The 25596-nt window shown below is 39.3% G+C and overlaps 2 protein-coding genes across 5 annotated transcripts in view; one reads left to right on the top strand and one right to left on the bottom strand.

The window, feature by feature from the left end:
• The window catches only part of LOC134225992 (unconventional myosin-XVIIIa), a 543965-nt gene that overhangs the window by 41660 nt on the left and 476709 nt on the right, over positions 1-25596 (bottom strand). For all 4 annotated transcript variants that reach the window (XM_062706483.1, XM_062706482.1, XM_062706484.1 and 1 more), the window contains one exon: positions 13292-13477. In XM_062706483.1, the coding sequence (XP_062562467.1) occupies positions 13292-13477 (186 nt within the window). The remainder of the gene's footprint in view (positions 1-13291; positions 13478-25596) is intronic.
• Positions 13896-21113, top strand: LOC134221185 (uncharacterized). Its single transcript, XM_062700379.1, has 2 exons — positions 13896-14593; positions 19314-21113. Exon 2 carries the CDS (start codon positions 19586-19588, stop codon positions 20870-20872), a length of 1287 nt encoding a protein of 428 aa, XP_062556363.1. The 5' UTR covers positions 13896-14593; positions 19314-19585; the 3' UTR covers positions 20873-21113.

Here is a 25596-nt window from a genome sequence, read left to right on the forward strand (position 1 = left end):
TCACGCAAAAAAGTTTTGAATTCCCGTGCAAAATTGATGACGGGAAATTCCAATCGGATCCCAGATTCGACGGGTAGAAATTTTTCAAACGCTCAAACTTCGAAACCGGTTACCGGTCGAACAATTCATACCCACCACAATTCACAAACAAATTTTGCCGCTCGTCAACGGGTAGCAAGCACTTCAGTAAATTCCAATTTTTCCAATGTACCTACGTATGCAAACATCGCTGCTGGTAGACAAAATTTCTCTTCTCAAAATGAGGTTTATACCCATGTCCCAACGGAAAATAATGGTCATGTTGCCGATTCAGGTAGCACGACTACTTCCGATTTTGATTTTTAACTGAACAATTGCATCACATGTTTGATGCAATGTTCAAAGCAAATTCCATACCAGAAGCTGTTCAGGTTGGTATAAAGTACACACAAAAAACTGTTATCGGACTCCGTTTTAATGCATCCAAATAATTGTGTGAAAGTTCTAAATTGGAATGCCCGCTCTCTAAAGGGTAAGGAAGATGAATTATTCAACTTCCTAACAGTTCATAATGTGCATATTGCCATTATAACAGAAACTTATTTAAAACCAGGACTCTCCATTAAAAGAGATCCAAATTATTTTATCTACAGAAATGATCGTCTTGACAGCGCCTGTGGTGGTGTCGCCATTGTCATTAATAGACGTATCAAACATAAATTATTTTCTTAGTTCGAAACCAAAGTTTTTGAAACCTTGGGAGTTTCTGTTGAAACAAATTTTGGACAATTTTCCTTCATTGCAGCCTACTTGCCTTTTCAATGACTCGCAACAAATCAAAATTCTTCGTAATTGGTGACTTCAATGCCAAACACCGTTCATGGAATAATGCTCAAAGCAATTCCAATGGTAAAATTTTATTTGAAGATTGTTCTGCGGGATATTATACTATTCAATATCCCAGTGGATCAACTTGTTTTTCTTCCAGTCGAAATTCTTCTACAATTGATTTAGTTTTAACGGATTCAAGTCAGCTGTGTGGCCAATTGGTAACTCATGCTAACTTTGACTCTGATCACCTTCCTGTGACGTTTGAAATCTCACAAGAAGCCATTTATAATCCAATCAGCTCTACTTTTAATTATCATAGAGCTGATTGGGATTTATATAAATCGATAGGAATTTTGATGTTGATATTCCTCTCGATACCAAAAGTGATATTGATAATGCTCTCGTATCTTTGACAAATTTAGTTGTCGAAGCCAGAGGCATTGCAATTCCTAAATGTGAAGTTAAATTCAACTCCATTATTATTGACGACGATCTTCAGCTACTGATCCGTCTTAAAAATGTGAGAAGAAGGCAATACTAAAGAACTCGCGATCCCGCGTTGAAAGTTATTGATTTGCAAATGAAATTAAAAACGTTTCGCTATTCTGAGAAATACCAACTTTGAGAATAATGTCTCGAAGTTGGATCCCAGTTCGAAACCCTTTGGAAATTAACAAAAATTCTTAAAAAACCTCAAAAGCCAATTCCAGCGCTTAAAGAGGGAAATAAAATTTTATTAACAAATGGCGAAAAGGCTCAAAAACTTGCCCAGCAGTTCGAGAGTGCCCATAATTTTAGTCTAGGTCTCACTAGTCCAATTGAGGATCAGGTTACACGGAGCTTCGAAGACATTCTCAATCAAGAGAATGTTTTGACCCTTCGTTGGGAACTAATTTGGATGAAGTGAGATCTATTACTAGAAAATTTAAAAATATGAAAGCCCCGGGTGATGATGGTATTTTCTACATACTTATCAAAAAACTTCCTGAGAGCTCTTTATCCTTTTTGATTAATTTATTTAACAAATGTTTTCAATTGGCATACTTTCCAGATAAATGGAAAAACGCCAATTTGTTCCAATTTTGAAGCCGGACAAAAATCCAGCTGAGGCTTCTAGTTATCGCCCAATCAGTTTGCTTTCTTCAATAAGCAAACTGTTTGAAAAGATTATTTTAAATTGAATGATGGTTCATATTAATGACAATTCTATTTTTGCTGATGAGCAATTTGGTTTTCGCCATGGGTATTCAACCACCCATCAGTTATTAAGAGTACCGAATTTAATTCGGTTCAACAAATCTGAAGGATATTCGACTGGAGTTGCTCTTCTTGATATAGAGAAAGCATTTGACAGTGTTTGGCATGAAGGTTTGATTGTAAGATTGATGAATTTTAATTTTCCTCTGTACATCATTAAACTGATCCAAAATTATTTATCAGATCGCTCACTGCAGGTAAACTATCAGAATTCTAAATCTGATAGATTACCTGTAAGGGCTGGTGTCCCCCAAGGCAGCATACTGGGGCCCATATTGTATAACATTTTACTTCTGACTTACCTGATTTACCACCAGGGTGTCAAAAATCTTTGTTTGCAGATGACACGGGCCTTTCAGCCAAAGGGCGAAGCCTTCGTGTCATTTGTAGTAGATTGCAAAAAAGTTTGGATATTTTCTCCACTTACTTGCAAAAATGGAAAATTTCCCCGAATGCTTCCAAAACTCTTATTTGAAACCTTCTAGCAGACATATTGTCACTATGAATGGTGCTAGATCAAAGATTAACTTTTAAAAATCACATTGAAGGCCTTCAAGCCAAATGTAACAAATATATTAAGTGTCTATATCCACTTATAAACAGAAAATCAAAACTTTGTCTTAAGAACAAACTTTTGATTTACAAACAAATTTTAGACCTGCCATGTTGTATGCTGTGCCAATATGGACTAGTTGCTGCAATACCAGAAAGAAGGCACTCCAGAGGATTTAAAATAAAATTTTGAAAATGATTCTGAAGTTGCTTCCGTGGTATAGTACCAATGAACTTCATAGAATTTCTAATATTGAGACATTGCAACAAATGTCCAACAAAATAATTTCCAATTTTAGACAAAAATCGTTGCAATCTTCTATTGCAACGATTAACTCCTTGTACCCTTAGTATAAAATAGGTTAAGTTTAAGTTGAATACATTGTAATTCCTACATGGTTCAATTCAACCAGAGGAAAAAAATTCTAACTGCCAGAGGCAATTAAAATATATTAATAATTTTTATTAAATAATGTATTAATAAAAATATGACATAGCAAATAAGGATGATAGTGTTAAGAGATGAATGCATGTATAAGATAATTAGCAAATAAAATTAGTTTTTAAAAAATAAAGCTTTGCTCGTTGCGTTAGCGTTATCGATATTGCCGTAGCGAGGTTTCTAACCCATCGAGCAAACGTAATTTATATTATAGCAAGACAAAGTTTTCAAAACGACTTATCTGCTTTCGTAAACAAAGATTCAAACGACGATTTGACGAATCTGATAGCTCTCCCACGCAAACCAACATCATCAACAGGTAGCGGAAGTCTTCATCAAAATTTTGTCTTGATAGCATGTAGCTGCTCAATGCTCGTAGTCCCGATTATATGGGAAAAAATGGAAAACTGCCTAAATCATTTTCCTTGTCAGCTGCGAACGCATTAAACAATCTTGATGAAATTTAATAGCATGTAATTAGAATAGTGGCGGCTCTGCGGAATGCAACTTGTTGCGATAAAATCAGTTAAGTCTAAGTACATGAAAATCGTGTGAGTTTTTTAGGTTGAAAAAGTGACCATACACACACACAGAAATCACCTCGATTCATCAAACTGAGTCGAATGGTACAAGAAACTCAGATGTTCCTGTAAAAAGTTCGTTTTCAGAGTGAAATGATAGCCCTTCGGTACAACTTTGTTGTACGAGAAAGGCAAAAATGGAAAACTGCCTAAACCATTTTCCTTGTCAGCTGCGAACGCATTGATCAATCTTGATCAAATTAAATAGCATGTAATAAGAAGAGTGGCTCTGCGAAATGCAACTTGTTGCGATAAAATCAGTAAAATCTAAGTACATGAAAATCGTGTGAGTTTTTGAGGTTGAAAAAGTAACCACACAGACACACTAACATACACACACAGACATCACCTCGATTCATCAAACTGAGTCGAACGGTATAAGAAACTTTACTATCAGATGTTCATGTAAAAAGTTCGTTTTCAGAGTGGAATGATAGCCTGTCGGTACAACTTTGTTGTACGAGAAAGGCAAAAATAACATATCTCCAATTTTTTGACATAATAAAGAATATGAATTATTGCTCTTTCAAATGCCGTATGAAAATACTTTTTTGGTCCGCCCTAACCGGAGATATCAACTTATGAAAAAAATGTAATTTTGACAGAAAAACGATTATAACTTTTGATCGGAAAAAGATATTGAGCCTATTTACCGATCAAATATTCCATTTTTTGAGCTCTAAAAGTCATTCGAAGACGACTTTTTCCAGAAATCTAACACAAAAAAAGTATATCAAACATACTGTTCTTTTTATATACCCTAATCAAATTAGGTAAAATTGCTCTATTAGCCAACTTAAGAGCAACAGAAAAAGCTTTTTAGCAAAATTTATTGGAACAAGCTGCGCTACAACTTTGTAGAACATAACATCCCGCATAGTTCTGGACTATCTTATTACCGTCTCCTAAATAATTCAAAACCATTCCAAACAATACTTGTACAATAATACAGATCATCTATCGCTACAATACGTTTACACTACCCCAGATTGTTTCGACAATACGATAAATGGTATTTCACCAATTTACAATATGTGGAAGGTTAAGTTATGTTACTATAAAAAATCGGCCACTTTTCGACCAAAATTGTTCACATATTATACAACATAATGTTGACATATCATCCACATTAGGAAATTCGAACAATAAATCTTATTTTGAAGTTATAATCGGAGCATATCAGGAGAATTTGTGCAACGGTACCTCTTGCGTTTAATTATTGATTTAGATTTTTATTTTTAATTTCTTTCAATTTAATACTCATTAATATCTACTTACACATTATTTTCAAATTCTGTATTAACGATTATCTTTCTATTTCTATTTATATACATAAAAATGAATTTATGACTGTCTAACCCTTATAGACTCGGAAACTACCGAACCGATCGGCGTGAAAATTTATATGCAGAGGTTTTTGGAGTTTCTTTTGTCATTTTTGGAACACTGAAATTCAGGCGGAATGGTCTTCCGAAAATTTTAGGGGCTTGGCGTTAGGCCCTGCAAGCTAGCCTTGAAAAAACAAGCAACGAATAATCAGCAAGAGGATAATAAGTCCAGATCAATCAAACTTACCATTATTAATTTCATCCGGTTGGCCCGAATAGAAACTACAATAGAATTACATTGAAATATCATAAAATTACAATACATTGTATTGATGAACATTCAATTTTAATGTTCTTCTATTGTATAATTTTTTCTTATTGGCATTACATCCCCACACTGGGACAGAGCCGCCTCGCAGCTTACTGTTCATTAAGCACTTCCACAGTTATTAACTGCAAGTTTCTAAGCCAGGTTACCATTTTTGCATTCGTATATCATGAGGCTAACATGATACTTTTTATGCCCAGGGAAGTCGAGACAATTTCCAATCCGAAAATTGCTAAGACCGGCACCGGGAATCGAACCCAGCCACCCTCAGCATGGTCTTGCTTTGTAGCCGCGCGTCTTACCGCACGGCTAAGGAGGGCCCCAATTAAATTGCCTTATTGTTGTTCCAATAAACGTACAATGAAATATATTGACAGAAAAATGTTGACAATTGTATTGTTGTATTGTGGATTCACTCGCTATCAAGATTTTCCCGATTACTTTTACGGCTACTCAGAGTAAGCGCAAAAAATCGAGGGGAACGGCAACGTTAATGTCTTATAAAACTTAATTTTAATGATTACAAATATTTAGTCAAATGAAATCAATTCTTCAATTTTACAGTCGCAGAACTTTATGAAATAATGTAGGTATTTTTTTCGCGGTTTTTTGGGGCAAGTATTAAACATTTTATATCTCACGATCAAGTAATAAATATCATATACATCTAACTACCCCTCACCTACTGGGACACGTGCTCATTCTTTTGTCCGCCAAAAATGCAAATGCCAAAAAGCACGTGGTTGCCGGTAAACAAATATTCGCTCTTTCACTCAGATTGCTGGTTGGAATTTTTTTAACGTTTACTTTGTCTCGCTCAAACCAACAGAGATGAGTGAGTTTAGCGCTCGCACACTAATGTGCAATTCGTCATGTGTAAAAACATGTTTGTTTTCCTTCTGCTCATAACCTCAAAAATGATCGGGTCATCACAATGATTTCAAAAGAGTAAAAAAATATATGGAAATATACTCATTCTTACCCAATCTTTGCTGAGTTGCACCATCTCACCATCTCAGCAGCGAATACTCTAGCGACTACTTTAACGAACATTTGGTGGAACGGCTACTCTAACCGACCGTGTCCACCTAGCAAGTAAACGTACAATATTGTATTGTATTGTATTGTTGTATTGGACAATTGTAATGGAAAAAAATATTCGAGAAAAAAACGATTTTTTTATTGGTACGGTAACTAACAATCCCTATTTTCTTTTTTTTTGTTAAATATCTTGGCTGTGCATATGCAGCACATGTTTCGAAATGGACAAATTGATATGAAATTTGCGAAAAAGAATCCACGTGTCTTGGAGGGACACGAACCCTCAACCTCCTACTCTCTAGATAGGCGTGATTAGAAATACTAGAATAAGAGATCGGCAAAGACGCCATCTTGTTTCCAATCGAACCGTCAAAAGCGGTTCCAAATCGACTTGTTTACTTGTTTCACCCATAAGAGTCAACCAAAAGTTCAAGTGATGCCAGTATTATTTCCACGATATCACACCTTTTCATACGTTGTCATTTCGACAGTTTTTCACTCCGCCGGTCTCTGGTTATAGGGTAGCTAGGCGTGATAACCCCTACACAACAAGACCACTTAAAGGTCACGTTTTGCGGAAAAGCCATCAGAATCCGAGTACCAACGTCCACCGCGGTTAGCTCTCTTTTTTGCAAATTGATTATCTTTCAGACAAGACACGTGGATTCTTTTTCGCAAATTTCATATCAATTTGTTCATTTCGAAACATATGCTGTGCATATGCACAGCCAAGATATTTAACAAAAAATTGGTTTTCGTACGGCCGAGTTGCCGAATAATATGCAATTAATTGTTTCCCTATTTTCTATTGAAACTGCAATATTCTTAATTGTTATACTTTTGTGAGCAACAATGGAATTTATTGTAATTAGAATGTAATTAATTTATCGTATTGTTACAATAATTTCTATTGTAATTCTATTGGACTTTTTTATTCGGGGGGAGATTTATTACAATTAAAACACACTTTTTTATACTGGTGCTTACATGTATTATTTGAACTGAACTTGTTTTTTTTCAAACAAAAAAATACGGTGCACGGAATGAAAAGTGTCAACATATTTTGATAGACGGAGTATATACAATTATTCATCAACTGTTCTCTGAACTTTAACCATATGTATTATAGTGTGTAAATTATGTAGATTATAATCCAAAACTGAAAAGCAATTATGGTCTTAATGTAAATGAACGTCAAAGTGAATAATAACGGTATGTATTAAAATGAGTTAATAATCAGTACATTATACGAAATGATTTTTTTCTATGCGGGATGTCAGTATTCCGAGAAATAAAAAAATCGGGACTGATTTGCGATTTGGGCGTAACTTATATTGTAAACAAACATTCACATGGATTCCGGAGAATGCAAGCGTTTTTATCCCAAATAAATTCCCTTATCTGGTATAGATGAAAGTTTAATCTGTCGGATACATACCGTAGTTTTCTCATGAAATGCTTGCTTTAGCAGGAATTCACCTTCACCATGTCCATGTCCATGTCCGATCAGGTCAATTTTCGATAGGAAACAATGGGACAGGATTCTGCATCGAATGCAACTTGTTGCGAGCAAATCGGTTGAGAATAAGTGCCCAAAAAGTGAGCTAGACTTTTTAATGTGCTTTTTTATGAAAAAAAAGTATTTTGGCCTTAACTTCTGAGACCATAGTCCGATCGGGTCAATTTTCAATAGGAAACAATGGGACAGGATTCTGCGTCGAATGCAACTTGTTGCGGTTGAGGAAAAGTGCCCAAAAAGTGAGCTAGACTTTTTGCGCACACACACACATACACACACTCAGACATCACTCCAATTCGTCGAGCTGAGTCGATCGGTATATAACACTATGGGTCTCCGGGCCTCCTATAAAAAGCTCGTTTTTGGAGCGAACATATAGCCTTTACGTATACTGTGTATACGAGAAAGGCAAAAAATAATAATAATAAAATAAAAAAATACAAACTTTAATCTGAATAGAATACTAATTTCCCAAGGATTGCATCATACTTAGAATGTTCTCGCTTTTGGCATTCAACAAAGAATATGTTAATTTCGAAATCGAAAACTTTTTTTTCAAAAACTGCTTCAATGCAGCTTCAAATACTTGACTAGAGGCCTTGATAAGAAAAACGTGGATGGAAAATATAACTCTGCCAACACTGCATCCAATTTTCTTCATTAAAGAACAACACATGGAAAGGAAGAAATGATGAATCCAGGTAAAATTTTACATACGGCTATTTATTGTGTTCACATAACATGATAATACAATTCAATAAACAACGCAATTGCTTTTCATAATCTATCATTGAGTTGCATATATTATGGCCAAATGTGTTCATTCATAAATAGTATTAAAGCTTCGGTACGATTCGCGTATTGAAATCAAATTAAACTTAAAAGTGACAGTTCGGAAATTATGAAATCCCCCACTCATATGAATGGCTAGTGCTACCCAGCAGGACCAACAAAATATCTATCAAAAATGATTCAACACCTGTCAAAAGTAATCTTGCTCTGCGAGCAGGGCTATTTGAAAATTATTGAACTGTCATTTTTAAGTTTAATTTGATTTTAATTCACGAATAGGATTAAAGCCTAAATCTAATTTGGCCGTTTTCAGTATTTGAGTCGATGTTTTGGCTGCTTGACAGGTATCTTGCTCGATTGACTGCTGTTTTTTGACGGTTCGATTGGCGGCACATACCAATCCGCGTTTCTCTTATCAAGGCCTCTAACTTGACTTCCTAGCTGATTTTCGTCCGGCCGTGTTGCCAAATGACATGCAATTAATTGCAATCAAGTGTCGGTCTTCCATCGTCATTAGTTGTTTGAGTACACGCGATCGCATGCGTAGAACAATCACACTCATCAAATGCTTTAACCACAGCTTTGGCCAAGCAAGCTTTTGGCACAGCAGAGTGTGATTGATTCACACTCTAAACAAATCCGCCCATCCCGTTGACGAGGGCATAGAGTGTGATGTACTCGGATAATAAACAAGGTGGGCTCGCTTGACTGTGGATATACAACAGCATAACATATAAGTAAAATACAACAGTAAAGCATGTGAAGATTGGACAAATCAGGTATCCGAAAGATATTGTCAGATTTTCTGGATAAGATACACTGCGCAGCGTTTGTAATGTTCCCAAATGGGTTCTTGCACAAAACTTCACGCGGCGAATGACTGTCGAAAGATACGGCCGCGCCAAACGATACACCGCAATGCTGGTCACCCATAAGAATCAAGTAAACGGGGTGCAGAAAGTGCGGCGGTACCTTTCCTGAAGGGTACGCCGCGTGCAATTTTAAGAAAATCAGGCAATATTCAATGTGCAAAAAAGAGCTAACCGCGTATTCGGATTCTGATGCCTTTTTCGCAAACGTTACCTTCAAGTGGTCTTGTTGTGTAGGGGTTATCACGCCTTGCTAGAGAATAGGAGGTTGAGGGTTCGAGTCCCTCCAAGGCACGTGGATTCTTTTTCGCAAATTTCATATCAATTTGTCCATTTCGAAACATATGCACAGCAAGATATTTAACAAAAAACATGGTTTTCGTCGCCGAGTTGCCGAATAATTATGTCTTAAAATGAGTTCTGAAAATGTATTGCGAGAGTTCGGCTGGTGGCCCGGTGATGGGAATTTGGTTTCATCAGTATCCCGGTAAGCTACGGAGACCGACGGAGGTCCAATACCTTTTCCGAACTAAATCTATTACATGTTGTGCATATGCATAATCGAGTTTCAGACATAGTACAGTCAAATTTCACTCGTTGGGCTGTAGCCCACTTAAAACGAAGGTGGACGTCAAATTATGACATCAACGGCAGTTTTTTTTTCTTTTTCGCAGTTGGCAGCTCTGAATTTCTATTGTATTCGCTGATTTGACAGATGAAATCTCAGCCCAACTAAAGAAAGTCTGTAATTAATTCCACTCCGGATTAGAGGTGGGCGCTCCGCTCAGGAGCTGTTCGAAAGATTCGCTTCCTTACATTGAGCTGATGAGCCATGGATCTTTTTTAAAGAAGCCCAGCTCAGCAGCTCACTTTAAATTGATGAAATCATTGTCAAACACGCGCCTAGAGAAACTCCCTCGAGCGTACGCACTCGAGTACGCGCGCTGTTGTATTTTGTACAGCACAAACGAAAATACCACGCTCGCGGTACACAACACAAGCGAGCTTGTATGAGCATTCCAGTCCAGTACCGCGCACGTGCTGATCGTTGATTATTTGCACCTCAAGCACCATCAAGCCAAGCGACAGAACCATCTAGCCAAGCAACAGAAATCATTTCTGCTGCAGAGAGGAATAAGAAACACACAAGCAAAAATAATCTAGCTTGCCGCCTATTTCTTAACCCATACCCACATACTCGGCGCTACGAACGGACACACAAAAGATACCTAGTACTGCGGTAGCGAACGAACCGTACTAAGCAAAAGATCCGAAGATCCGAACAACTCTCAGTTCCGCTCATGTCGTCGTCCAGCTCGAAATTGCTGTGACATGGCAGCGAGAGCTGCGCCACTAGCTCAGATCCGTGCGACACGGATCTCGATCCGGATCAGTCGCGACCGATTCTAGCGAGCGAACCGTGTGGTTCAAACGAACCGAGCTGGGTGCTGTGTCTTGCACGGAGCGGATCTTTTGCTTGCGACGGGTTTTCCCGCCAGCATACTGCTACATGTGCACTCGGTTTGTTTGTAGCACCGTGCTCTGTATTTTTTTACTCTCTTGTTTTTATTCCTCTCGCATTTCGGGAACCAATATAGATGAATGGGCTCGCTTGTATGAAAATGTCAACTACGCATGGTTAGAAGGGTTAGAAGCGCGCGCAAACAAGGCATTGATTTACTGCACCCAGCACCCAGTATGAAGAGCAGTACTGCTAGTTTTCGTGACTGTCATGTGAAAGCGAAAACAGTTGCATTTTCATTTTCAAGAGACCAAATGAAAATGTAGCCGTCTCCCGGTCACCTGTCACATTACAAGCAGTCATGATGGGAATGTGCTTTGTTTTGAAATCTAAATTTCTAAATAGTTTTAATAGATCTGTGCAAATAACGATGACTAATCGATACAATGATTGTATTGTTTTTGATTTTCGAGTAAGAAGTAACATTATTGAAGAAGAAACAGCTTGTTTACACTAGTTTGATGCGCTTTCATGAAATAAAAATCTGTGAAAATTTGGCAGAATTCCTTTCAATGTTAATATTTTCTATGAAAGCGGGAGAGAATAAAGTGTAAATATCGCGTGACCTCTCTCAATGAAAATGAAAATCTCAGTACTGATGAAGAGAAAACTTATGACACGTGATATGGTTCATATACATATCAGAGACTAGGGACTGAATTATTTAAATTAACGATTTGAGAAACGTTATCAATAAAATGCAACTTAGAATTATGAATAGAAAATAATGTTGAGTTAGTTTTTTGTATAGAAATAAATGTTATGGTTCTCCTAGACTTCAAAACTAGACGGTCAGAAAAAAGCGTAATAAATGTTATTAGTTTAAAATTGTCGGTTTTTCAATAGAAATTATTACCTCACTGTAGCTAAACATTTTAAAAATTTCAAAGAAAGGTAAATAGATGAATGATGAATGAATGAATAAATTTATGAATGACATAAATTTTTCAAATTTTTGAACAATAATTAAAATAATAATATTAACAATTATGTTTTATTATATGTAGCATTAAAGAACTGAAGAGCTGATCCAAGGAGCTGACTCTTTTCAATGAGCTGAACGGATCAGATCCGCTCACTGCAATGAGCTGTTTTGCCCATCTCTACTCCGGATGGCTTAATACCCGGCATATAGGCTATTAACTTTGAATGTACTGTAGGATAAGGATAATGATCGCTCGTAATATTGTCGGTGTAGCACCAACTTAGAATTCGGAAGTCGGGACTTCCGAACCGAACTTTCCTCCGAAGTTTTATCTGTCAAACTAATTGATGCGTTGTTTAGCGCATCTTTAGTCGAAGCCAGCGCACTACTTCCGAAGTTAGGAAAGTTGCCTGTATCTGGAGAAAAATCCCACTTCGGTATAAAAAAGCGTTCTAACTTTATTCCGGATAGACAATATACTCAATCCAGTTGAAACCCGAAATTGGGTGCTAGCGAAGTTGGATTTTTCTCACAATCCGTACGTTAAACCTAGCTTCGGAAGTGGTGCGCTGAATAGCGCTTCGCGATATAAAAACAGCGCACCACTATTTCCGAAGTTAAGTAAGTTGCCTGTATCTGGAGAAAAAATCAACTTCGGTATAAAAACTAAATTTGTTCGGGATAGACAATCCGGTTTTCCGTGATCGGTAATGGCCGCCAGCTTGCTAGCGGGTTGGTCTCTGATTTGACATTTGTGGAGGTCAACTGCATCCACCGCTCCGAGCATTCTGACCAATATGGAATATAAGGTGCTGATTTAATGAATTCAAGCCTTCTTATGCACCAAATTGATCAAAATTCTCGAACAGTGGGTGCAGTTGTCCTCCACAAATGTCAAATCAGAGACTAATCCGCAGGGAAGTTGGCGGCCATATACAGCTCGCGGAAAATCGGATATAAGATCTTACATTCTAGCTTGTCACCTTTCTTGTAGATGGGGCATATGACCCCAGTTTCTGACTTATCTCAGATTTTGTTTATGATTTTGTGTACGCAAGTGGCCTTTCGTCATCATTCTTCTATGTGTTAGCAATGGATTGAAACCCAAATGATATTAAACGCTTTTCGAGTGAACTGATTTTCTTTAACATTTGATTTTTTATGCAACAATAACTGAAGAACTCATATGCGATCATTCTGGATTACAGGCATCCTGCTGGCAAAACCCTTGCCGGCATGCTAATGTTGTTCTATAGTATACTTTAATACAAACAATATTCTTTTGAGGATGACAAAACATTGTTGTCCAGGTTTGTTATAATTACCTGAATTTGTGCTGCCATTTCATCCAGCTCCTCTTCTTGCTCTTTGCATCTCCTGACAAGTTCCATTTTTTGGCGTTTCAAAAGACCTATTTCCTCTTCTGTGACTCCATCGAATGTCATTTCTGCTAGTTCTTGCTGTAGTACACTATATTTTTCTTCTTTCAACTCAAGCTCAAGCCGCACGTCCTGTTAAAAAATAAAATAATTGTTAAGCATTACCTAGAAACATGCAATAATAGCACTGGACGACAAAATCAGAAAAAAAAAAGTGTGATAAGAAAATTATTTTGAGCTTTTTAGTGGAATGTTTTCACCTGTCATAAGACGAGTTTATACAATCCCATTGAATTCCACCACTTAATTGTATCTTGACAGATACGTATTTCGACCTCAAAAGTACTTTTGAGGTCGAAATACGTATCTGTCAAGATACAATTAAGTGGTGGAACTCAATGGGATTGTATAAACTCGTCTTATGACAGGGGAAAAAAAGTGTATTCGCGATGCTCATGTGTGTGGAAAACAATATTGAGGACCGAAAACATGTATTTTGAGGAGAATATTTATAAAATATGCAAAAATATCCACTGGCTATCGGTGAGAATCGAACCCACACGTCCCAGTACGCTAGACGGATGTTCTACCACTATGCTAAGGTAAACTTAATGCTATCCTCATTAAGTTACCCTAGTGTTAGGGTAAAATCAGCAGTGATTCAAATCGTTCGGGGCTGTCAGTTTGAATATGAATCTGAAACATTCATTTTCCCAGCAGCTGTTCTAGACTCATTTTTTATACCAGTCAAATGTCAAAAATAAAACTGGTATAACGCGCCGTTCTATTTTCTGCGATTTGAACCACGATTGAATCACGAGATTCAACGTTAGGAAATCCTGCTAGGGGAGTTAGTCAGTAGGCGCAGTTTCACGCAACGTGGCACATCACGCCACGCTGCACTGCAATCAGGTGTTAGGGCGCGCTAAAAGCGCAAGGTATGCATAATTAGTTGATAAAAGCGAGCCAGCAGCGTGGCTCGCACTCTTTCTTGGTATAGATTTCATAGTAAGTAGTCGATAAGTGAAGGGTGCGGTAATAAAGTATTTTAAAGTGTAGTTTTTGAAAACTTGTTCGTGTCAAAGAAATCCCTAACTGGTGTCAGAAGTGGGATAGCGAGTGTTTGTGGTGTTTAAAAAAGAGATATCGACAACAGCTCCCGCCTCAAGGAACCCAGAAGCTGAAAAGGCAACCGGACGACGAACGATATCCGCCATATCGCAACCCACGGATGTTCTTCAAACTCACGTAAGTTTTACCGCTTCTTCTACCCTTTACTCAGTGATTTAAGTGATAAAGTGCGTTAATAGTTTCACGAGATGGCCCCCACTACTAGAAACGAAGAGATTGAGCAGCTCAAGACTACGGTCGAAGAGCTTAAGTTGCAACTTGCAACACATAACAAAAACGACCACGACCTTGAAATGAACGAGCTTCGGTCCGAACTGATCGAGCTACGTACACAAATGACGGTCAGAAATACACAGGTCGGAGATGCGTTCAAGCTTCCCGATCCGTTTAAATTCTTGTCCGATTTTTTGGGCAACAAGAAGGAGCTCGCAGCATGGCTCGAAGAGGTCGCTGACCTCTATAACGACTTTAAGGTCAAAACTCAAAATGGGGGGTACTCCCTCTCCAGCCTATACGTAAGGGCTATTAAAAACAAAATCAAAGGGGAAGCTCGCACGCTTCTTTGTGCTAATGACAACCCCAATACAATAGATGGTATCAAAAGGAAACTAGTTGAACATTATGGTGACGAACAAGATTTCACCACAAACCTATCCGCCTTATTCCGCATGCGGAAAGGGGATAGAACACATTTTCGTTTCTATAATGAAATGATAGAAACAAATACCAGGTTGAAGGCAAACCTTCAATCGAAACCACTTACAGGTCATGAGATAATTGAAATTATCTCTGTGGCAAAATATCTGGATAACATCCAGGAACCACTGAGTTCCATTATTCGGAACTCAAAACCGAGAAATTTAGAGGAAGCATACCAGGCGGTACTGCTAAATCAAAACGCGGAATCGCGTAATAAACTCCATTATTCGAATCAAACTTACACGGGGAAACACAAAACATTTAAACCACAAAGAACAAACTCGAGTAGTCAGCAGCCAATGCAATGCAACCTAACGCCTCGCAACCTAATCCGCATAAACAATATTGGTTCAGGAAGCCAGTCTTTCAGCCGAAGCCACGCGCTGAAGCTCATAATAATGAAGTGGAAGAGTTAAATGAACCAGAGCCTCCGATTGAAATTCCTACAGAAAATGATGACCTGGAGTAATCTGATGAGGAACTGAATTTTCAAGCTGCCAGAGGACCGAAGAACAAATCATGAACTTTATTCCGTATGTACGTTTCCCGACAACAAAAGGAATCTTAAATTTCTTAGTTGATACGGGAGCCAATAAATCCTACATTAATCCCGAGCACGTGAAGCAGGCGAAAACCGTTAACAATCCATCCATCGTTACTAATAAAAACGGCAAATTTTTGATTGACAAAATGGTTCACGCGAACCTTTTCTCTGATAGTTTCCCCGAAAAACTGCCGTATTACGTCTTCAAGTTCCATAAGTTGTTTGATGAAAGCTGTAATTGACACCAAACGCCATCATTTGGCAATTGAAAATAAGTCGTACGAGTTCTCGAAATATTATCCTTCTTCAGTAAACTTCCATATTCAAGAGAACTCTGTAGTCCCCATTTATACTTCAAGTAACGATATATTTTTGATTGAGGGAGAGATAAATTTATCGCCTCAGGTTACTTTGAAACTTGGATTGTATTCCGCTGAAGGTAACAGAGCCATGGTTCACCTTTCGAATATGTCAACATTAGTTTCACAAAAGATAGACCCATTTTGTAATGATAGCTTCGCAATAACGAACGAGAAATTACCCAAACTCAACTTCCCGAGCGATCATATGAACGGCGAGGAGAAAACTCGGTTGATTCAGACTCTACGTCCCTTTAGAGACGTATTTTTTCAAGAGGGTAAAAATCTAAGTTTTACCCATCAAGTGAAACACAAGATCACAACTTCAGATGACACCCCTATCCATCAGAAGACTTATAAGTATTTCTATCACCTACGAAAGGTGGTAGCAGAACAGATTCAAAAACTATTGGAGACAGGGATAGTTAGAGAATCTTGCTCGCCTTGGACATCACCCATTTGGGTAGTGCCCAAGAAAATGGACAATTCTGGGCAGCAGAAGTATAGAATTGTCATCGATTACAGGAAGTTGAACGAAAAAACTCCTGCTGATCGATATCCGATTCCAGAAATTAGTGAAATTCTGGACCGACTTGGCCAAGCACAATACTTCACAGTGTTGGATCTCGCTAGCGGCTTCCACCAAATCGAGATCGATCCTGTTGACGTTCCGAAAACGGCCTTACATGTAGATGGAGGTAAATTCGAATTCGTTCGAATGCCTTTTGGGCTGAAAAACGCCCCCGCTACATTTCAAAGGCTCATGGACTCCGTCCTTCGGAAGCACTTGAATATTAGATGTTTCGTCTACATGGACGATATTACCTAATATTCTCGCGGTCGTTAGAAGAGCACCTTCAAGACATAAGGAAATTTATTTATTTTTATTTATTTATTTATTTCGTCAACCGACGTAGACTAGTACATATACAATATACATGTTTTTCTTTATTTTTTTAATGCTATAAATACGGTATTATAGTGTATAAAAATAAAAATAGTTTGGTTAAGTAGTGTTTAATTTTGGGATTTAACGTAAATTTAGATGTGTAGGTTTCGAATTGTGACAAAATATTTTTTTAGGTTCTGTCGAGACATTGTAAAGTCAATAGTTTCGCAGTGTTGATTATAGATGGCCATCATCTGATTGAGAGGTCCGAATTTTGCATACTTTAAGAGAATCTAACCTGAAGGTACAAAGCGATAAATCTGAGTTTCTTCGGAAAGAGGTTGAATTCCTCGGTCACCTGGTGACCACGGAAGGAGTTAAACCTAACCCTAAGAAAATCGAGGCCATTAAAAACTGGCCCTTGCCTAAGAATACGAAGGAATTGAAATCATTTTTAGGAACGATAAGCTATTACAGGCGATTCATTCCGCGTTTTGCCCATGTTGCAAAACCAATGACCTCCAAGCTTAGAGGTAAAAGTAAGTCAATAGAAATCGACGACGCTTTCAAAAAAGCATTTGATAAACTAAAGGAAATCATGACGTCAGATCTTATATTGGCATATCCTGATTTTGAGCAACCATTTATTTTGACGACGGATGCCTCCAACGTTGCCATTGGAGGGGTCCTATCACAAAACATTGAAAATAGGGAAAAACCGATCGCATATCTTTCTCGGACTTTGTCAAAGGCGGAAGAGAAATACTCCGCCACTGCCAAAGAGTTACTGGCGATCTACTTTGCTGCCAAAACATTTCGTCCTTATTTATACGTCAGAACATTTACCATATACACAGATCATGACCCCCTCACTAAAGAATTAAAACTCACAGACGCGACAGGACGGGTTACCCGACAACGGCTATACTTAGAACAATTCGATTTTAAACTCATCTATAAACGAGGCAAACAAAATGTAGTAGCCGACGGATTGTCTAGAATTCCTCGCATTGAACTTAATAATCAAACTGTTCTCGAAAATGAATTCTTCGAGAACCACCCTGCTTATGACCCTGAAATAATAAACCAATTTAAATTACAGATAATCCTAAGGGTCAGTGATGACAATAGGAAAAGACCTCATATCAACATTTCAATATTTCCAGGATACACACGGCATATATTCCATCAAAAAGAATACACCGAGGCGGACCTCTTCAGGATTCTGAAAGATTGCCTAATCCCAGGCACCAACAATGGAATATTCGCTCTTGTTGACATCGTCTTATCCTGTAAACGTATCATTTCTGACAATTTTAACCCCGGCATGAAAATCCATTTCTCGAATCCTTAAACTTCCGGACATCATCTCCGAGAAAGAACAAATTGACTTCATTAACAAATGTCATAATTTCAACCATAGATGTTGGAAAATTACATACGAGGAAGTCAAGAAGTCGGTGTTCTTCCCCGGAATGATCCCCAAGATCAAGAGCTTTGTAAAAAACTGTAAAGACTGCAAATTTTCGAAATATGAGCGAAAACCATTTAAGATCAAGATCACAAGACGGATGTATGAAAAACCACTTGAAAATATCTTCATTAATGTTTATGTAAAAGAAGGTGAAAAGTTTCTAACACTTGTCGACTCTTTCTCAAAGTTCGCCCAGATTTATAAAATTTGCAATGAAACATCGGAAGAACTAATTGAAACCCTCACGGAATACTTCAAAACGTTCGGCATACCAAAATTGATCACATGTGATCAAGCAACTTCATTTAGAAGTCAAATTTTTATAGCTTTTTTGGAAACACACGGTGTTGCCATTCACTATGCTAGTAGTAGCAACAGTAATGGCATAATCGAGAGGTTCCACAACACGCTTTTGGAAATGTATATGGCAAACAGGAGAAAGGTGGACGAACTAACACTCTATCAGGGATTATCTCTGATCACAGCCATATACAACGACAGTAAACACTCCACTACACAGCTCACTCCCCGACAGATAATTTTTGGCAACGCGACCTCTCTAAATCTTGACGACATAAATTTAACGAAACAAAGAGTAATTATGACGGCTAGAGATAATATTTCACAGGAAGTTAGGAAACACAATGCAAGACAAGTTACGGGACCCAAAGAGTACGAGCATATCAGGGCTCAAGAAATCTTAGTTAAAACAAAAGCCAAGCCGTCTCCATATCACGACAGATACAGGGCGATAGACATTCAAGAACAACACAAAAAGACGATTACGGACACAACAAATATAAAAATACATAAAAAAACATATCAAAAAACCATCTAAGTGACGAGAGTTTACTCCCTCTATCTGATTTCAGACTATGTATGTATCTTGATTCAAACAACCTGGACCGACATAAGAGTACATGACCTAAACCGTAACCCAGTCGCCATCATACCCCTTGGAGAAGCCAGAATAAGCAATAGTTACCTACGAATAGTTCACCCCATAAACTTAGGACAATTAGGAGATTACATAGCGGAAATCGATGACGTGACGCAGAATGCTATCAACAAAGACAAACCGCTTAGCAATATTCTGAAAATTAAGCTTCATAGACTGCACTCTATTATATCAAAGGTTAGGCCCATGAACAGGAATAGACGTTGGGAAGCTCTAGGGAAAGCATGGAAGTATATTTCAGGAAGCCCTGACGCGGAAGATTTAAAAATTATAAATGTGACAACGAATTCCTTGATTGATCAAAACGACAGGCAAATTAGAATCAACATAGCAATCGAACATAGACTCAAAAACATTACTGAAAAACTCAATTCTTTGATTAAATATCAGGGAAACTTTACTGCAGGGACTTTAGATGGATTTGACTCTATAAACCTCCTTTTCAACTTAGATGAACTAATCTATCAGCAAGAAATCATAGAGGAAGCAGTCACCCTAGCCAGGAGAAATATCCCCAGCAGCCGCATCATCAACTCTAGCGAGCTAATCACCGCCAAGAAATTTCTTTCCCACGATGGCCTTGAACAACACAGCATGGACAGCATTTTGGACATCGCCAGTGTGTACGTAATCTACAGCAAGGACATGATTATCTATACCCTCAAAATCCCAAGGATTAAAAACGTTATCTACAAACTAAATTTCATTGAACCAGTAGTACAGAATAATCTCAAAATTCAACTGCATGCAAACTACTATCTCGACGGACCAACACCCTATCTTTTTAAAACTCCATGTTCCAAAGCCAAGGATATGTTTATATGCTCCAGCACGCAAACAGAACCAATGACGGAGTGTATCCAACAGCTGACTACCGGAAAACCAGCATATTGCAACGTAGAACGAACGTATGGGAAAAATTTCATCAAAAGAGTGGACGACGCAAACATTGTGGTTAACGCCGCAGATCTTCTCATGTCATCAAACTGCTCAGCCCAGGAACGTAAACTACAAGGATCGTTCCTTATACAATTTCAACAATGTACATTGAAGCTCGATGATGAGGAATATGCAAACCACAAATACGATGCGCAGCCCCATTCGTTTATCCCAACAACAGGGTTGAAGGTAACTCCAGTTAAATTCATAAATCGTCTTCCATTGGAGCTTTTACAGGAGCAGCATTTAGAACACCGAGACAACATAGCACACCTCAATTTGACAACCGAAAGCATTCATTGGAAAATAAATTTGTTCGGGTGGCTGTCCTTTGGAACATTCTCAACGCTAACGATCATCATTATCATTGTTATCATCGTCGGGGTTCTGAAGTTTATCACCTGGAAAAGATTTGATGCATCCGCATTCCCACAATCGGCAAAGGCCAAACAGCAGCCAGAAGAGGGTAAAACATCAGAGGTCAACGTAGAAGTTTCTCCAACGAGGTATCCCAGGTTGATTCCACAACCGTAATTTGAAAGCCGAGGACGACTTTCCAGCAGACGGGGAGCCGTTAGGAAATCCTGCTAGGGAAGTTAGTCAGTAGGCGCAGTTTCACGCAACGTGGCACATCACGCCACGCTGCACTGCAATCAGGTGTTAGGGCGCGCTAAAAGCGCAAGGTATGCATAATTAGTTGATAAAAACGAGCCAGCAGCGTGGCTCGCTCTCTTTCTTGGTATAGATTTCATAGTAAGTAGTCGATAAGTGAAGTGCGCGGTAATAAAGTATTTTAAAGTTTAGTTTTTAAAAATTTGTTCGTGTCAAAGAAATCCCTAACTCAAATATTTTCCAATTGTTTTTGTGTATGAATGCCTTATTTTATCTACGGATCAATCCATTTTAATTATAATAATTACGGCGCCTTTCTTGGCGCCAACATGATGATTTCATTTAATTGAAAATTTGAATAACATGAATAGAACACTGCTGGGGAAACCAGCGAGTTTGTTCTATTTTGCTCCAGATTCAAACTAGAATAGTGGTCGAAAATTTGGAATGAAACTAAATCACTCCTGATTTCACTCTTAAGGTCTGAGGGAAGCTCTCTCGCGGTAGAGCGCTATTTTCGTACTAAAATGTCTATAACTCGGAATTGGGAACGAATTTCGCTTATCCCAACTGACAATCTCTTTGAAATTAATCAAGGAATGTTCCTACAAAATTTCATGGACCTACTATTTCCCAAATTTGAATTAAGCTCTAAATACTGAACTATTGTAGAACTGAAATTTTCGCTTCTCAGTACCTCTCTCCGATGATTTGAGGCACAAAAGAACCGAATTTCGCAAAACCCAACTGACAAAAGTTTTGAATTTTCCCAACGATCATTTTGATGTAATAAAAAGTATATGTCACCGCAATAAATTTTGCAGGAAGCTCTATTTACTTCAACCAAGTTTTTTAAATTCCATACAAAAGTTACCATTTCGGGAGAGCAGCCAACAGAATATTTTCTTGTGGCGCACGGCAGGAAAGGAGCGATGAGAGCGGTAGAAAGTCCGTCAACTTTGTATCTAGCGTGACACTAGAAAAAAGCGTATTCCTATTTGTGAACACCATAAATACCAAATATATTAATTTAAATCAAATATAGGAATTTGATGGGATAAACAATCGAAAATAAATAAAACAAATAAGACAAATAGAAAAAATAAGCAAAATAAAATAAATAAAACAAATAAGACAAATAAAGCAAACAAGATAAACAAGACAAATTCCTACGGAAGTCCCTCCGGAAGTTCCTCCGGGAATTCCTCCGGAGGTTCCTCCAGAAATTCCTCCAGGAATTCTTCCAGAAAATCCTTCAGAAGTTCCTCCAGGTATTCCTCCTGAAGATCCTTCAGGAATTACTCCGGAAGTTCCTCCAGTAATTCCTCCGGAAGATTCTCCAGTAATTCCTCCTGGAATTCCTCCGGAAGTTTCTTCAAAATTTCCGCCGGAAGTTCCTCCAGGAGTTTCTTCGGAAGTTCCTCCAGGAATTCCCACTAAAGTTACTCCAGGAATTCCTCCGGAAGTTCGTCCTGGATTTCCTCCGGAAGTACGTCCAGTAGTTCTTCCTGGAATTCCTTCGGAAGTTCCTCCAGAAATTCGTAAGTTCTTCCAGTAATTTCTTCGGAAGTTTCTCCAGAAAATTCTTCACAAATTTATCCAGAAATTCTTTCGGAAGATCCTCCAGAAATTCTTTCGGAAGTTACTGCAGAAATTCCTTCGGAAGTTCTTCCAGGAATTCCTTCAGAAGTTCCTCCAGAAATTCTTTCGGAAGATCCTCCAGAAATTCTTCCGGAAGTTACTGCAGAAATTCCTCCGGAAGTTACTGCAGAAGTTCCTTCGGAAGTTCATCCAGAAATTCTTTTGGAAGTTTCACCAGGAACTCCTTCGGAAGTTTCTCCAGGAATTCCTTCAGAAGTTTCTCCAGGAATTCCTTCGGAAGTTTCTCCAGGAATTCCATTGGAAGTTTCTCCAGGAATTCCTCCGGAAGTTCCTCCAGGAATTCCTCCGGAAGTTCCTCCGGAAGTTCCTCCGGAAGTTCCTCCAGGAATTCCTTCGGAATTTCCTCTAGGAAGTTCCTTCGGGAATTTTATCCAGGAATTCCGTCGGAAGTTCCTCCAGGAATTCCTCCGGAGTTCCTCCAGAAATTCTTCCGGAAGTTACTGCAGAAATTCCTTTGGAAGTTTCTCCAGGAATTCCTTTGGAAGTTTCTCCAGGAATTCCTTCGGAATTTTCTCTGAGAATTCCTTCGGAAGTTTCTCCAGGAATAACTTCGGAAGTTCCTCCAGGCATTCCTTCGGAAGTTCCTCCAGGAATTCCTCCGGAAGTTCCTCCGGGAATCCCTCCGGAAGTTCCTCCAGGAATTCCTCCGGAAGTTCCTCCAGTTTCTTCGGGAATTCCTCCGGAAGTTCCTTCGGGAATTCCTTTGGAAGTTCCTTCGGAAGTTCCTTCGGGAATTCCTCCATAAGTTCCTTCGGGAATTCCTCCGGAAGTTCCTTCGGGAATTCCTCTGGAAGTTCCTTCGGGAATTCCTCCAGAAGTTCCTTCGGGAATTCCTTCGGAAGTTCATTCCGGAATTCCTCTGGAAGGTCCTTCGGGAATTCCTCCGGAATTTCCTTCGGGAATTCCTTTGGAAGTACCTTTGGGAATTCCTCCGGAAGTTCCTTCGGGAGTTCCTCCGGAAGTTCCTTCGGGAATTCCTCCGGAAGTTCCTTCGGGAATTCCTCCAAAAGTTCCTTCGGGAATTCCTCCGGAAGTTCCTTCGGGAATTCTTATGGAAGTTCCTTCTGGAATTCCTCCGGAAGTTCCTTCTGGAATTCCTCCGGAAGTTCCTTCTGGAATTCCTCCGGAAGTTCCTTCTGGAATTCCTCCGGAAGTTCCTTCGGGAATTCCTCCGGAAGTTCCTTCGGGAATTCCTCCGGAAGTTCCTTCGGAAATTTCTATGGAAGTTCCTTCGGAAATTCCTATGGAAGTTCCTTCGGAAATTCCTATGGAATTTTCTTCGGGAATTCTTCCGGAAGTTCCTTCGGGAATTCTTCCGGAAGTTTCTTCGGGAATTCCTTCGGATTTTCTTCGGGAATTCCTATGGAAGTTCCTTCGGAAATTCCTATGGAAGTTCCTTCGGAAATTCCTATGGAAGTTCCTTCGGAAATTCCTATGGAAGTTCCTATGGAAGTTCCTTCGGAAATTCCTATGGAAGTTCCTTCGGAAATTCCTATGGAAGTTCCTTCGGAAATTCCTATGGATGTTCCTTCGGAAATTCCTATGGAAGTTCCTTCGGAAATTCCTATGGAAGTTCCTTCGGAAATTCCTATGGAAGTTCCTTCGGAAATTCCTATGGAAGTTCCTTCGGAAATTCCTATGGAAGTTCCTTCGGAAATTCCTATGGAAGTTTCTTCGGAAATTCCTCCTGAAGTTCCTTCGGGAATTCCTCCGGGAGTTTCTTCGGGAATTCCTTCGGGAATTCTTCCAAAATTTTCTCTGAAAACTTCCAGAGGAATTCCCGAAGAAACTTCCAGAGAAATTCCCGGAGGAACTTCCAGAGGAACTCCTGGACAAACTTCCAGAGGAATTCATAGAGGAACTTCCAGAGAAATTCCCGGAGGAATTCCCGGAGGAACTTCCGGAGGAATTTCCGGAGGAATTCCCGGAGGAACTTTCGGAAGAATTCCCGGAGGAACTTTCGGAGGAATTCCCGGAGGAACTTTCGGAGGAATTCCCGGAGGAACTTTCGGAAGAATTCTCGAAGGAACTTCCGGAGGAATTCCCGAAGGAACTTTCGGAGGATTTTCCGAAGGAACTTCTATAGGAATTTACGAAGAAACTTCCATAGGAACTTCCGATGGAATTTCCATAGGAATTTCCGATGGAACATCCAGGGGAATTCCCGAACGAACTACCGGGGGAATTCCCGAAGGAACTTCCAGGGGAATTCTCGAAGGAACTTCCGGGGGAATTCTCGAAGGAACTTCCGGAGGAATTCCCGAAGAAACTCTTAGAGAAATTCCCGAAGGAACTCCTGGAGGAACTTCCGAAGGAACTCCTGGAGGAACTTCCGAAGGAACTCCTGGAGGAACTTCCGAAGGAACTCCTGGAGGAACTTCCGGAGGAATTCCTGGAGGAACTTCCGAAGGAGCTTCTGAAGGAACTTCCGGAGGAATTCCTGGAGGAACTTCCGGAGGAATTCCTGGAGGAACTTCCGGAGGAATTCCTGAAGGAACTTCCGGAGGAATTCCTGGAGGAACTTCCGGAGGAATTCCTGGAGGAACTTCCGGAGGAATTCCTGGAGGAACTTCCGGAGGAATTCCTGGAGGAACTTCCGGAGGAATTCCTGGAGGAACTTCCGGAGGAATTCCTGGAGGAACTTCCGGAGGAATTCCTGGAGGAACTTCCGGAGGAATTCCTGGAGGAACTTCCGGAGGAATTCCTGGAGGAACTTCCGGAGGAATTCCTGGAGGAACTTCCGGAGGAATTCCTGGAGGAACTTCCGGAGGAATTCCTGGAGGAACTTCCGGAGGAATTCCTGGAGGAACTTCCGGAGGAATTCCTGGAGGAACTTCCGGAGGAATTCCTGGAGGAACTTCCGGAGGAATTCCTGGAGGAACTTCCGGACGAATTCCTGGAGGAACTTCCGGACGAATTCCTGGAGGAACTTCCGGACGAATTCCTGGAGGAACTTCCGGACGAATTCCTGGAGGAACTTCCGG

The sequence above is a fragment of the Armigeres subalbatus genome, chromosome 3, assembly GCF_024139115.2.
Source record: "Armigeres subalbatus isolate Guangzhou_Male chromosome 3, GZ_Asu_2, whole genome shotgun sequence".
Classification (NCBI taxonomy): domain Eukaryota; kingdom Metazoa; phylum Arthropoda; class Insecta; order Diptera; family Culicidae; genus Armigeres; species Armigeres subalbatus.

What these genes read in the sequence shown, in the direction of transcription:
- LOC134221185 (XM_062700379.1), top strand. Translation starts at nt 19,586, where the DNA reads ATGAACAGGAATAGACGTTGGGAAGCTCTAGGGAAAGCATGGAAGTAT.